Source organism: Mastigoproctus giganteus, chromosome 2 (assembly GCF_048544385.1).
Source record: "Mastigoproctus giganteus isolate SK-2022 chromosome 2, ASM4854438v1, whole genome shotgun sequence".
Lineage (NCBI taxonomy): Eukaryota > Metazoa > Arthropoda > Arachnida > Uropygi > Thelyphonidae > Mastigoproctus > Mastigoproctus giganteus.
In genome coordinates, this window is record NC_143576.1 from 72,018,959 (window position 1) to 72,034,549 (window position 15,591).

The 15,591-nt window shown below is 35.0% G+C and overlaps 1 protein-coding gene across 3 annotated transcripts in view; it reads right to left on the reverse strand.

Moving 5' to 3' along the window:
• Positions 1-15,591, reverse strand: part of Crag (DENN domain-containing protein Crag) — an 878,555-nt gene that overhangs the window by 416,460 nt on the left and 446,504 nt on the right. For all 3 annotated transcript variants that reach the window (XM_090389072.1, XM_090389068.1, XM_090389077.1), the window contains one exon: positions 9,982-10,126. In XM_090389072.1, the coding sequence (XP_090245198.1) occupies positions 9,982-10,126 (145 nt within the window). The remainder of the gene's footprint in view (positions 1-9,981; positions 10,127-15,591) is intronic.

The following is a 15,591-nucleotide window of genomic DNA, read 5'->3' on the forward strand; positions in this document are numbered from 1 at the left end:
CAATTGCAGAGGTAAATGGACATGGATGTGAGTACCTGTGTTTAAGAGTGTTAAGTTCCTATTATCTATAAGTTTTTCAATCATCTGTCCTCTTTTGTCTGTATGAAGCAATCCCCAAATGATATGATGCCCATTAAGGTCCCCCATCAAACAGAATAAAGAAGGTAATTGTTCAATTAAGTTCTCAAAGTCTTGCAGAGTATATGTATGATTAGGTGGAAGGTAGAGTGACACCATGGTCAAGGTAATTGCAGTCATGATACTGCGACTGCTTCAAGGGGTGTTTGCAGCTGAATGTGCCTAGATGGAATATTACAGTCGACCAAAATAGCGACTCCACCATGAGCAGTTGTGGTTTTATGATCTTGCCTATATATATTGTAGTGCTTGATTGAAATACTTATGTGCAAAGTAAGGTTTGTTTCTTGTAAACAGACACTTGCAGGAGCATAGACAGAAATAAGATCTTTGATATTTGTTTAGGTTACTTCGAATGCCCAACAATTCCACTGAAGAAGTGTATGCATTTTTTCGATTTAATAACTGATTCATATGACTTACAATGGGCTGCCTATTTGTACCCTTGTTTTTGATTTTTTTTTCTTTTCTAGAGAAGCTTGGTCAGCCACCACTGTCCATGTCATCAGTTGCATAAAGTTCCAGGACTGGTACCTCTTTCTCTTTTTCATCAATTTCTATAGTGTCAGTATTTTTCTGTTTTTTGTCTACAGGTTTGGTGGGATTTGTACTGCTTGTTGGTGTTGGATCTTCAGCATCTGGTGAAATTATAATGGGTGTTTTAATTGCCTGGTCAACTTTTGGTTTTGTTTTCAAAGTAGATTATGTGCCTAGTCTGCTATTGAGATGTTAGGCGGGACTGAGATGTCAGTCTGTGTTGCAGTTACTTTTGTTTTCCACACTATAGTTTCTGCTGCATATGATCTCACTGCTGGAAGTAATGTTATCTGCTTTTTAGCTTCTTGGTATGTGACCTTAGTTCAGTTTTATATTTCTGAACTTGCTTCTCTCTTTTCCATACATTACAGTCTCTAGAATAGGCAGGATAGTCTCCTTTGAAGTTTGGGCAGTGGGGAGACTGTATATTGCATTCTTTACTATCATATTCTTTTGAGCCACAAATGGCACAAGTAGCTTGTCTCCTGCATGCTGTTTGGGAATGGCCATGCTTTTGACATTTGAAGCATCTTATTGGATTGGGGATGTATGGCTTTACCTGGCAATTCAAGTATTCTGCTTTGACTGATATTGGTAGAGTAGGAGTACTAAAAGTACTGATAGTGCAGGTTGGTATCAGATTTCATCCTTTTTAATAAGGATTCTTTTGGCATGTATGACATTCTAGTTTTGTAACTCTTGTACAATTTCACCTTCAGAGCTGTTTAGAAGGTCCCATTAAGTGATAACCCCTTCTTAAAGTGGCATGTGGAGCAAATTTAATGGTTTGAGTGATCTTTTGTCTCTTGGAAGTAGATGGGTTAGGATTATCTTGCTGCTGATAGTGTTCAGTTTGATCCATAGTTCCAGGTGTTACCTGGTTTGTTGAGAGTCCATTGTTGCTCCTTTTGACCCTGAAAAGATTATTTTTCCTTTCAGGTTTCTGGCACCACCACCACGGGGAGGCAGGAGCGGTGCCACCTAGTGACCAAGTTTGTGCAGAGCTTAGTTTATTAGTGAAAAAGGAAAAAGTTAATTAATACACTGCAAAAAGAAAGGTTTTCCCTCCTGGGTTCTTACTCAAAATCTGTTAAGTACAGAACCACTTACAAAGAACTGAGGATAAGAAAAGTACTGGAAAGAAAATCAGTTTATTTATCCCTCAAGAAAATCATTTGGCACTCAGGGCGATACATCATGGGTTCTAAAAGAAGCATCTGATTGAAATTTATTATTCTGTTCAATAATACAATTTAGATATATACAGTACTACTGACCAGACAATGACACACACACACACACACACACACACACACACACACACACACACACAACGGGTGTTCAAAGAAAGTGCATTACCTAGGAATCAAATTAATGACTAGCATCACAAATAGAAATATAAACAAAAAATATTTATTAATAGTTAAGATAAAGCTAAGCAATATTTGACATGCACTCTCAAAATATTCCAAAATGAGCATCTGCAACTTTTATACAACAGTTTTGGTAAACATGACAATTATGGCTGAAATGTTATCAGAAGCCTTCAGTTTGCTTCAGTTTATCATTTTATATATGGAAAACAAAATGAAAAGTTCATCAGGTGCAAATTAATATTTAGGTGAACTGCCTTTGGTCCTCATGACAGCAGCAGCACACCATCAAAGCATTGACAAGATCAATTTCTGAAGACAATCAACTGAGAGTTCTTGGTTCCAAACACGAATTATGGCTTCCTGAAATTCACGCAGGGTCTTTGGTTTCTTTCTGACAACTGCAGATTCCACACGATGCCAACAGTTCTCTATAGAATTCAGGTCCGGGCTGTTTCCTGGCCAGCTAAGAGTTGTAATGGACCGTTCTTCCAATCGTTTTTTCACATGTAACAAATGTAAACACAATACTGTCAAACCAGTAATGCAGAAATGAAGCTAAAGTAACTAAACAAGTGCCTACTTACACCTTTTGCCCAATGACAAGGAGCAGAGTCATCCTGAAAGATGCAGTTACTTGGCAGGTTGAAATGGTCTCTAATGGTTGCCAGCAATTTGCCTTCCAATATAGGCAGGTATCTACTGGCATTTACGGAACCTTTTATAAACTGCAGGTCACCTACTCCATGATACGAAATGCACCCCCATATCATTGGGCTGGTAGGGAATTTTACTGTAGATACCATACAGTCTGGATGGTATTCTTCACCACGTCTACGACAAATTGTTTGTCTCCCATCAGAGCCATGCAGGTTCAATTTCTTCTCATCCAAGATTTTAACTGACTTCCAATGCTCAGGGGTCCATTTGACATGCTCCTTACACCAGATTAACTGGGCCTTTTTCATTTTTTGTGTGAGGAGGAGCTTTTTAGGACAACGGGCTGCAAGTCCATTTTTTTTTTTTTTTTTGAAGAGGAGTCTTCTGACTGACTGCACAAGAAATTTCTGAAACCATCGTCAATTTCACATGTGCCCATCCTTATTGTCCACAATACTAAAAAATAGATCGTAAACCTTTATTATTACATCAGCACAAGATTATCAATTTCATTCGCAAATGTGTTATCTGATATAATTCACATGTACTATGCATTTGATTGCAAAAATTCAATCAAGCAGGAGAAAGTGGCAAGAAGACATCTAGCTCTCAAATGATTTAAGTTTAAAACATTCTTAGAATTTTTAAAATATTATTTTTTAAATTAAAAGCATACAGTGAAGCATTATATTATTATAATGCCTTTTATTTTAACCCTGATTTGGTCCGATCCCATAAGCCTAAATTTTTAACCCTAACTTGAAAATTGACCCTCCCTCAAAAAATACCAATAATTTCTGTAATTTACATTCAATTTACAAAATTGAAACTCTCAATATACATAAATAGAAGTATATTCTCAGATTTCCTACCTTTAAATTGCAGTAAAAACTATTAATTCACTCGAAAACAGCAAAACTCTATGATCACAATTTATGTAATTATGGCCACAAAAAACAGGTCTCTTTGATTATGTAATGCGTCACTGCATTCGTTTAAATTTCGTGTATCACTGTGGTGGTGCTGGCTAACACAAATCAACACACACAGAACCATAATTGACTGGTCAAGCTTACGTCACTAGCGTTACCAATGTGATCCAAGGAGGAAATAAAAATGTAAGTAACTGTTTCTTGGAAAATAAACAGTTGTGCATCATCACTTTCGAACAATATTTTTCATTACAATATTTTGCTTTATTGCTTTTCATAGTTGTTCTGTAATTTTATTCTAATAATTTAAAAATTATTTTATTTTAAACCTCTTAAAAATATATTTTTTCCAAATATCCTTAAAAAATATTTCACAGGATATCTGCATGCATTTATATGTTTATGAAAATATCTGCTAGCTGTTGTGATGATTTTTAATCCTGTCTGATGTTTATTTTATAAAACAGGATTTAAATTAATAACTAAAAAATACATGTTATTTTCTTACATCCAATACACTGTAAAGGCAATGAATAAATTACAAATTATTGACAAGATAAATTATGAAAAGTGTATGCCAAACATATTCATGGTACAATGGAGGACTCACCGGTTAAATTTAATTACACTAAGAGCCATACAAGAGCTTTTGAAGGCTTGAGAGCCACACACATAAGATAATTTTCAAATGTCTGTGAGATGCAATCTCAAAGTGTGTAGTAAATTTAATAAATAAAATAAATATAATAAAATAAAATAAATAAAATTTAATAAATAAAAAACCTCCAAGTGTGTAGTAAATTTGATAAATAAAATTTGCATATGTAGTAAAAACTTTACTTTTCAGATTGAACCATTTCAAAATCAGTTAATAGCTTGGTGTTAATTACATATATGCATATTAACGAATAATTTTTTAAAAAAATGCCATCTCTTAATCTTCTGTAAAATGGTGGGAATATAGAGCCAAAAAAAAAAAATTGTAGTTGTATGCAGGGCCGGCAGAAGTGGGTCTGCAGGTGCCACTATAAGGTGAGCGCCATTTCAAAGTATAGTATGAAGTTTCATTCTTTCTTTAAATTTTTGTAAACAAATTAAGTAATAATAATTAGGTAAGTCGATATAATTGCTGCAAATTTACATATTCTGCATAAAAATAAAAATAAATAAATAAATTGACATTTGTTTGGGGGCACCCATTTCAGCTTTGCAGGCAGGCAACGTCCAGCCTAGTGCCAGTACTGGTTGAATGTTTATAAAGTTGGTAAACAGATGTTTTAGAGGGGAAATTGTGTCTTTCCCAATAGTAAAATTGTGAAGGAATAAAGGCAAAATTTTTTCTGGGAAGTTTTGGTATTTTCATAACTCAGAACGTAAACGTTATTTCTGGGAGGTGTGGGCTACAGCCCCTTTATCCCCCAACCTGGTATCACCACTGAACAAATATAATAATTAAACATGAGATATTTATATATAAAACATATTGCTGTATACCATTCAATTCCAATGACTTGAGAAGACAACCATATGCAGGTAGTAATGTACAGATATATTTAAATTGTGAATTTGGAATTTTTGATCTGATGGTTAGGCCCATTGGATAACATAAAATTATATTACCAGCTACATATTTGATTATCACTGATCCAACAGGAAAGCAAATTTAAGATATAAGCTGAAATGAATTTTAAAAAATATACAGGGTGTTTCAGTTAAACGTTTCAGAACTTCTAAGAGGGGTAGGGTACATCCTGACAACTCGAAATCATATAGCAATGTGGGGTCGGAAATGCTTTCCTGAAGCGGTATTGTACACAGAAGTCGTCGTGCGTCGTCGTGCAGCACAGATTCGATTTTCGGTCAATGAATGGGCCGGTATTATGGGAGATCACCTCATCGGACCTTACCTGTTACCGTGTCGTCTAACCGGACCTATCTACTTGATCTTTCTGCAGCAAGTATTGCCACAACTTTTGAGAGATGAACAGATTTCTGCATCGACGCAACAGACAATGTGGTTCCAACACGATGGAGCCCCTGCCCATTATAGCGGAGATGTTCGTAACTACCTGGATGTCACATTTGGTCAACAGTGGATCGGACGTGGTGGTCCCGTGCGTTGGCCTGCTCGGTCACCCGACCTATCATGTCTTGATTTTTATTTCTGGGGTCATATGAAATCACTAGTTTATGACACCCCTGTTTACAATGCTGAGGAGCTGGTTGCAAGAATCGCAGTAGCTGCCGAAGAAATTCGAAATTCGCCTGGAGTATTCCAGAATGTTCGGATGTCCATGCGTTGGAGATGTGAGGCGTGCATTGTAGCCCGTGGAAGAAACTTCGAACACTTACTTTAATTCATGTATTATTAAAACGATTTCTCACTTACGGTCTCTTTTCTTTATGGTGCTTCTGTGTACAACACCGCTTCAGGAAAGCATTTCCGACCCTACATTGCTATATGATTTCGAGTTGTCAGGATGTACCCTACCCCTCTTAGAAGTTCTGAAACGTTTAACTGAAACACCCGGTATATAATTCTAAATATATAAATCGGTCATGTAAATACAGTGGTCCTCAATGTCTATTGATTCACTAACCTGTCATTTCCCATATCCACGATCTACAATTTAACACCATTATTCTTTTATATCACGTCACATCATATAAATTCTGCTTGTCATATATATGAATTCCATGCAGCATTAGTCCGCCACAAACTAAATAAATACAAATTACTAAGAGAAAAATAATAAAGTAGACCTTAAAAAGTTTATAATTCACTGATGATGTCTCAACCAGTAGCAATATTTAAGGAGCAGCTGAATGGGGAACCTTCTAATTAAATATGAAAAACTGGCATCCTCGCTTTTTTTTTTTTTTAAACTAATACTAATTCATTTGATTGCGAATAGCAAAGAGTAACATCAGCATGTCTGCAGAAAGAAGATGCCCACACATTACTTTCATCACAAGAAACAGCTTTCTAGGTGATAAGGAATCAAAGAATCACCGATTCCTCTGAGAAGCAAGTCTACTTGGAATTTCAAGCTGAAACTGGCAATTGTTTACCATCGCAAAGAACCCAAGTGCTTTAAAACACATTTGCTCTTTGTAGTTTAAGTCAAACAAGGAAGTTTGGGTAAGTAGTGCCTTGTTCTAAGAGTTGCTCTGCATTATCTGTCCTGTAATAAAGACTTACCACAGAAATAATGACTTTGCAGAGTTTGTTATTGTTATTTGGTTTTTAGGAGCATTAGCAACTAAGGCCATATTGCTCGAGAATATGCGGTGGTCATTCCCTGACCTTTCCGCATTCTCCGTATTTGGTGGTGACGGGCTCGAACCCCGGTCTAATCAAGAAGAGTGTATTATGCACTGCTGCTGCTCCTCCTTCCCACCTGGCTACGGAGGCGCCTACTTTGCAGAGAAGGCACCGCAGATCACTGACAATGCATGAAGATCACTCCAGGTCACGTGAACTTTGGTGATATGAATTAGTGAAAGGATGAATTTTTGTTCATTTTCTTTCTGCAGTATAAAACTGATCATACATCCCACGGGGCAGAATATGTTTGCTGATATTACCTGTTATTACCACATGAGGATTACATGTTATTACCACATGCCTAAAGGATTAGACACTACTGATGGGAAAAAAGCCCACTTTTTGTAAATTTTTGAAACAGTTCAATGCCAAGAATACAATATATAACATTGCCTCTAATGTTTCATACATTAGGAACTAACTATATCCGAAGTCAGTTTACAATTATGAATTCTGATGAAGTTATTTATGGCCTGAATATGCTGCTGATTTAGCTGGATTTAAAGAGAAAACATGGGGGGAAAAAAACACTGTGTGTACTCTGTATGCACAAAATATGTTTAATTTTATGTGAAAACATCCTTGGCTTCGATGAGGTTAAAGGGGTTTAGTATGAAAAGAATCAAAACACGTTTAACATTTTAAAGCATTTATTTTTTTTTCGAAAGTTTCATGAATTTGAGGTTGCAATACATGTTCAATAGGTAATTTACTTACAATGGGTTTGTGATTGCTAAAATATGATACGTATGCTTCAGATTGAAAAGAGTGTAAATGTCTTTGAAAAGAAAAAAAAAATGTCTTTGAAACATAGCATCAATTAAAGTTCCATGATTAGTAGTCATATGCTAGAGGCCTTCATCCTGCAGTGGATTGAAAACGGCTGATGACGATTAGTAGTCGATACAGATTTAAACTATTTAACCAAATTTATTTTCTAAAAAATCAGTCCAAGGTTTGGATTGAGTATCTGCAAAATTAGTGTTGAAATCTTCACAAAATATTTTTGGTATTCGGTTGGATTTCTTGAGAAAATTGTTGTAGCAATGCAGCTCCTTCAGTCATGCAAGGAAGTGAAATGAAATGGATGAATTTAATGATGTGTTTGATCTTTTGGTTAGGTGAAATGTAAATAACTACTGACAATATTGTTTTACCATCAGGAAGAAGGCATTCAGCTGAATAAATGCCTTCAACAGGTCTAACACTGAAGATTTGACATGCAATGCACTGATGTATCGACCAAATGAGAAATAACATGCGTACGATTTTCACTGTTATGATAAATTGATACACCACCAGCTTGTTGATTTTCTCATTTGAAACTGAATGACACAATTGAAGTTAGGTACACTTACTTTATCGTTCTTATTTAATTAATAACAATTAACAAAAAGTAAATTAATAAATAAATAAATTAATTAATAAAAAGTAATAAATTAAATAAAAAAGTAATAATAAATTAATTAATAAAAAGTAAATTGGATGGTATCAGTGAGATCGTCACTGTGAGCATGTAAACTAACCCCAGGGGCTCACATCTGGTGAGTGTGGGCTTGGCACACCCAGGGTCCTGGGCTGGATATCATCATTCTTCTCTTTCTTGGTGATTTTCTTCTCTCTCTCTCTCTCTCTCTCTCTCTCTCTCTCTCTCTCTCTCTCTCTCTCAGGTTAACTTGGGATTTTTTTTTTTTTTTTTTTTGACTGGTGCAGCATAAACCTCAGGCTTCCTTGAACCATATAGATAATAATAATAACTTTGACAATTTAACGTTAGAATGTAAAGATCTTGTCATTTACTGATGAACTCGTATAAAGAAAGTATCTTGCATGATAAATAGAGGATTACTCGACAACCTGGTCATTTCAGCTTGAAGTGCAAGAGTGGACGTAGCGTTTCTCAGTTCCATGATATCTTTTCAAGAGTGGACGTAGCGTTTCTCAGTTCCATAAAATTTCTTTTCTCCATTTGCAGCAGCAATAATGTAAAGATCATGTAAAGATAACGGTAACTCAAGATAATGCAACATAAACTAGTTGTTGTTCATGACATTTCTCATATTCATAAACTGAATCGAAAGTACCTCCCTGATATTTATGGATGGTAATAGCGCTAGCTGGTATTAGTGGAAAATGATTTCATTTAGCTGAGATCGTTCTGTTGTTATTCAACGAAATACTTGTACTTCTTGCGATCAGTACAGCTTCTAAATCGATTTCTCTAGCCATAGAAAACTGATGAGCCTTTGTTCTAACAGGTCCCTCAAAGTCGAAACTGGTTGTTGCAGTATACTCTGTCTAGCCAGTTCAGGAATCAACTGAAAATCCTCATGAAGTTCTTGAATATAATTTTGTGAGTCAACGGTCCAGCTTCTTGATAAGAAGGCGATGTAGAAAGTTGATGTGATCAAAATATTAATAAGCAGATTTTATTAAACTCTGCATTTTGTTTCATTCTCTGTTTTTCAACTTGTTCTTTTGTCGACATGGGAAGCTTCTTCAGTTGGCTTTGAAGCTTTTATTCTTGCATACTTCTCTCAATGCATAATTAGCAAAATCCATTTGTAGACTAGCATGGTGTCATAACCAAAAACTACTGCAAGAAGTTATTGTTTGTTGAAGTGATTGTTTTATTGTTGCATTCTTGAATCAAAGCCATTTAAATTTTAAGCAATGAAATGGTCTTGTGTGAAAGAATATTCTTTCACACAATCTTTCTATAATTGTTGATCAGAACACTTTACTATACATTATTACGTGAAAAAAATTAAGCAGCGATTAGGTCCCAGTGGTGCCAAAATCATAAGATTCCATGAATTTAAACATTACATCTCTATTTCATTTGGGGAACAATGTTTAGAAATAAAATATGGTGCTGTCTGTAAAATAAAAATCAGTATTAACAAGTGTTCACTTAATTACATATTAATTATGCATATTTTTACTTTTATTTACATAAAACTGAAAAAATTTAATACTTATAAAATAAAAATAAAAACTTTGATATACTGACCTCATCAGGAGGATGAAGTTTAAGAGACTGCATATGAACCAACACTTTATATGCTATTCTCAAAACTTTGGATTTGGAAGAGCAATATGTAGTGTATGCAGGAAGATGAATAAACCACAAACTAAAGCAGTATCGCACAAGGCAACTAAAATAAATATAAACATCATTTTAATTATTTATTTATTTTTGCTCCATCTATTACAAGATAAGAGAGCATACCTTCACCTCACAAATGTATTATTTGTGTTAAAATATTTGCTGCTTTACAATGTTTTTAAGATGTAATATTCTGAGTCTTTTTTAGTTATTATTTTTTTTTTTATCAATTTGCATTTTTACCAAAAATGTAGTGGATTGGACCATTAAACATTGATAAACATATCAATGTTTAATCTACTTATGAACAGCATCAGGAAAATTTGGAAAACTATTCTTCAAGGTATATGGTTCAATAACTTTTAATAAAACAAGTTAAACCAGAAGGGGGTGCCATACTGCCTCAAGTTCCCATTGAAAATAATGTACCTACATTAACTGTTAATCAGTGATTAACAGTTGATTTACCCGTGTGGGTAAAGTGCCTGCCTGGCAACCAAAAGGTCACTGGTTTGAATCCCGCCTCAGGCTTCGATCAAAGTACTGCAAAAACCTTGGGAGGCGCATTATGGCCACAGAAGTCGATGCGCCAACAACTACCAAAAGAAAAAAAATCAGTGATTAAAAATCTGAAATTTTTTCTGTCTTTTTAAACATGGACAGACTTTACTGCGATAGTATAGGAAGTGATTTTATTATGATTTTCATAGAGAAATTGGAAAGAAAACCCGTCTAGTGCTCCACAATGGCATAGTTCTGGACAAACATCAATGCTGTGTTTGTTTAAAGTTTCAGGTTATTTATTTTCATCTCTTGATATCAATAAACATCTACTGTGTTACCTCAGTCATTACTCTTGAAAGACGTTGTTTTTAAAGAGAATTATGATAACATAAAATCCACAGTCTCTCAAAATGGACACTATTCAATGGAAGAAACACTTAATTTCAAATTTTGCAAACTGTGAAGGTAGCCAAATTTGAAATAAACCTGAAAATGGAATTAACTAATGCTATCAAATATATATATATATATATATATATATATAGCAGGCCCCCGTTATAACGTGGTTCACTTTACGCTGATTCACTATAACGCTGTTCTTATATTATAACCCTTATCTGACTATAACGCTGTCACAGATCACTATAACGCTCTTTTACAGATTGCATTTTTAACGAAATCATTTCATTTGATGGAATCGATAGCTTAAAATGAATAGCAAAACAGCATTAAAACGTTTCCCACACCTAGAAATTTTTCCACACTCAGTGAAATTTTCTCGCATGCTAATTTAACTGCAGTACAGTGACTTGTTACGTAGTTCCGAGATCAACATTTTAAAAAATGATCAAGTATATTGCTTGTAATATTTGCGTTATATGCATTTATCCGAAGTCTAGTCATCACTCAGTACAGTATTAGACATCGTGTGTAACGGACAGTTTACTCGAACATTGTATCATAATTAATGCGACCAACACAGTTACATTTTCAAAGAGTTAATAATGGATGATAAGAATGAAAGAGCAACAACGTCTGGGCGCAGTACGAAGACTATAAAAATAAAAGAAAAAGACTGAATTTGAAAATTAAATTAAACGTTTTGAAGGGAATCGATTCCGGTCAACGACAAGCGGATGTGTGCCATAATTTAGGATTTGCAAGTTTAACTGTAAGAACAATTATAAAAAAATAAAGAATTCATTTCAGCAGCGAGAAAGATAGCTGTTCCACTACAAGCAACTAGGGCTAGGCCGACTATTAGGATTGAAATGGAAAGACACTAACTAATTTTATTGAAGATAATATCCAATGCAGAATTCAGTTAAGTTAAATATTACAAAAAAAAAAAAAAAAAAAAAAAAAGAGAAAGAGAGAGAGATTAGCCAATATGATGATCTGAAGAAAACTCGCCTAAAAAAAAATGTGGAACCATTTAAAACTGGTAAGGGCTGGTTGAATAGATTTAAAATCTAGGGGGAAGCTGCAAGTGCAGATCAAGGAACCAAAACTTTCAAAAAATGAACTTGTTAAAATTATTGAAGAGGGGTATTGTGTGTTATACTTCTCAACAAGTTTATAACATAGATGAAGCAGGACTTTTGTGGAAACAAATGTGTAAAAGAAATTTCATATTGAAAGAAGAAAAAAATCATGCCAGGTTTCAAAGTGGCGAAGGATCAGGTGACTTTAAATTAATACCCCTTTTAGTTTATCTAGAAGAGGGCCTAGATACTAAAATCGACACATTTTTCATGATTAAATTCATCAATTAAATTAAATCAATTAAAATCAATTTAGATCACAATTTAGATGAATTAAATTCATGATTTTAATTGGAATTTTAAGTTTAATTTTGATATGTGAGTAGTTACCACATAATTATATATATACGTATGTAATGCAGAATATTTTATATGTATAAATATTTTAATATTAAATATTTTGACCGACATTTGTGCATCTTTTCACTACTGTTTATTATTGATTAGGAAATATCCTATGGTACCGACCACAACTTACAAATACATATGTTACCTTATGGGAATGCGGCGCTCGCTTAGCGCGGATTCACTTAGAGCTCTGTTTTTCCGGAACGAATTATCAGCGTTAAGTGGGGGTCACCTGTATTTGTATATTTGATAGCATTAGTTAATTAGTTAATTCATAAGGTCTGACTATTAAATAACAAAAATAACTACACACCTAGAGCCATATGAGAAACAAAGGCACAGCAGTTAACCTTCAACATGGCCCACAGTCTCCCAAGTAACGTTCCAACACACTCATTCACTTTTCAATGACACAGGATTTAATTTACTTGTGTTTTTACTGGAAAAATGACAGCCAAAAGAATCAAACAAAGAAATCAACCTCAAATTTTTAACAAAGCTTGTTTGTTTGTTTGTTATTTGGTTTTTAGGAGCATTAGCAACTAAGGCCATATTGCTCCGGAGATATGCGGTGGTCATTCCCTGACCTTTCCGCATCCTCTGTATTTGGTGGTGACGGGCTCGAACCCCGGTCTAATCAAGAAGCGTGTGTTACCACTGCCGCTCCTGCCCACCTGGCTACGGAGGCGCCTTAACAAAGCTAAAGAAAACACCAACTGAAAGTTGTCATTTGTTACACCAAGTTTATGGAGAAGATACTATGTCAAGGGCCCACACATTTAAATGGCATAAAAGATTTTTAGTAGGACAATGTGTTGAAAATAAATGACCAGGAAATCCGGTGTCCATGAAAACTGATGAAAATGTGAACCAGGTAAGGACACTGATTACTTCTGATTATAAGTAATCATTGTTTAAGCATTAGAAAGGTTGCATCAGAACTGAATATGGGTAAAGAAAGAGTTAAAAAAAAAAAAAAAAAATTTTAACTGAAAAGTTAAGCATGAGAAAAGTGCAGGTGACAAAATGGGGCCAAAATTGGCACCAGATTGAATGAGCAGACAACCAGTTTATGAAGATGGTTTGTGTGTGGGGGGATTTAATCCAGGGGGGAGATTTAAGGAAATCCAGACTTTCTGAGCACTGAAATTACTTGCGATGAAAGTTGTCTGTTCCAGTATGACGCAGAAACTAAAAGACAGTCAATGCAAAGAAAGACAAAATAATCCTCCAGCACAATAAAAGAAAGATTGTTAAAATCAAAAATAAAAAAGAATGCTTCATGTTTTCTTCAAAATTAAAGGAATTATTACGGCTGAATACATCCCACCAAATCAAACCACCAATCAAACATGCTACACTGAAGTTCTTTAAAGGAAGAGACCTGAATTGTGTAAGGATGACTGGATGCTCCATTAAGATAATGCTCTGGCACACAATGTACTTTGTCCAGTTTCTGCCAAATGACAAATCACTATGTGTGAACATAAATGCTATTTGCCACAGAGAAAGATTTTCAGTTCACATTCAGAAACATGACTGAAGTGTTAGAAGAACTTACAGAAAATGACTTCCAGAAAGTTTTGTCCTTGGAAGAAAAGTATGGAATAGTGTTTCTGCAAGCCCAATTATTTTGAAGGGGATAACTTGTAATGTATAAAAATATTTAATTACTAGATGTACCCAGCATATTGTATGGTATCTTTCTGATTAATGGCGTAAATAGTTTAATCTAGATCCTTCAGTCTTCACCATTCCTGTTCGGCAGTGATATAATTCTTTAGCAGTCACCTGTCCGAAATATGCGTATGTCTATATTTGTAGGTCGTTCCTAGTCTTCTCCAACAAATATTGCAGCAATAACCATTTTGGATATAGGTACATTATATTGTCTCTTAACCATCTGATTCAATTGTTACATTAGTTTGGCCATACACCCTTGGTTTGATTGTTTTTCATTTCTAGATGTACCCAGCATAACATACGCCGTCTTTCTGATTAATGGTGTAAATAGTTTAATCTAGATCATTCAGTCTTCCCCATTCTTGTTTAGCAGTGATATAATTCTACAGCAGTCAGCTGTGGGGTATATGCATTATGCCTATTTGCAGGTGGTTCCACGTCTTCTCCAACAAATATTACAGCAACCGCCATTTTGGATGTAGGTGTATTATATCATCTCTTAAACATCTCATCCAATTGTTGCATTACACCAGCCATACAGTGTTGTTTGATTGTTTTTCAAGCCGTTTATATTTTTGATTCTGCTGCTTCAGCAGAATCAAAAATATAAAGTTGTCCATATCCTGGGTTATTTGCCTCATTTGAGCGGTGAGAACAAATGGTAAGTCTCGCCATGTATTCTAAAACAGTATGGACCATTTCCAGGCAGTGATTTAATCTCTGCACCCATTGATGTGAACGGCATTGCTGAGTTGTACTCTCGTATATGTTCTCTATAGTTATTTACTTCACGTGTATCTCCTGTAAGCAGCTCTCGTAATAGAGTAGGTGTCTCAGACAGAATGTGTTTAACTCATGTTCCCAATATCTTACACTGCAATACTCACATTTGTAACACATATTTTCAATGTCAAGCTCCTTCCACATTAATTACCGTTTGTTGGTAATTCACATCCAGTACTTCTAATTGATTAGTCCTACGGTGTTTTGCCTGTCTCTTTCTTCAACGCTTCTCTTTCTTTAATGTTTTCTGTCCGTCTTCATAGTCTCTAACGTTTCATTAGCATTTCTTCTACATTTTCTCAAAGTTCTTACACACTGTTCAGCCATTTTTACACTTCATAAAACTTAGAATGGTTTATTAAAATTGAAGACAGATAAAATAAACATACACCGATGAGCCAAAACATTATGACCACCTACCTAATATGATGTTTGTCCTCCACATGCAGACAAAACAGCTTGTACCCGGCAAGACATGGACGCTACAAGATTTCTAAATGTGTCTTGTGGTATCTGATACCAACACGTAACCAGCAGATCCTTTAACTCCTGTAAAGTCCATGGCTGAGACGCCAGAGATCGGTGTTGCTATTTCCAACACAAACCACAGATGTTCGATGGGATTGATGTCTGGGGAATTTGGAGGCCAGGG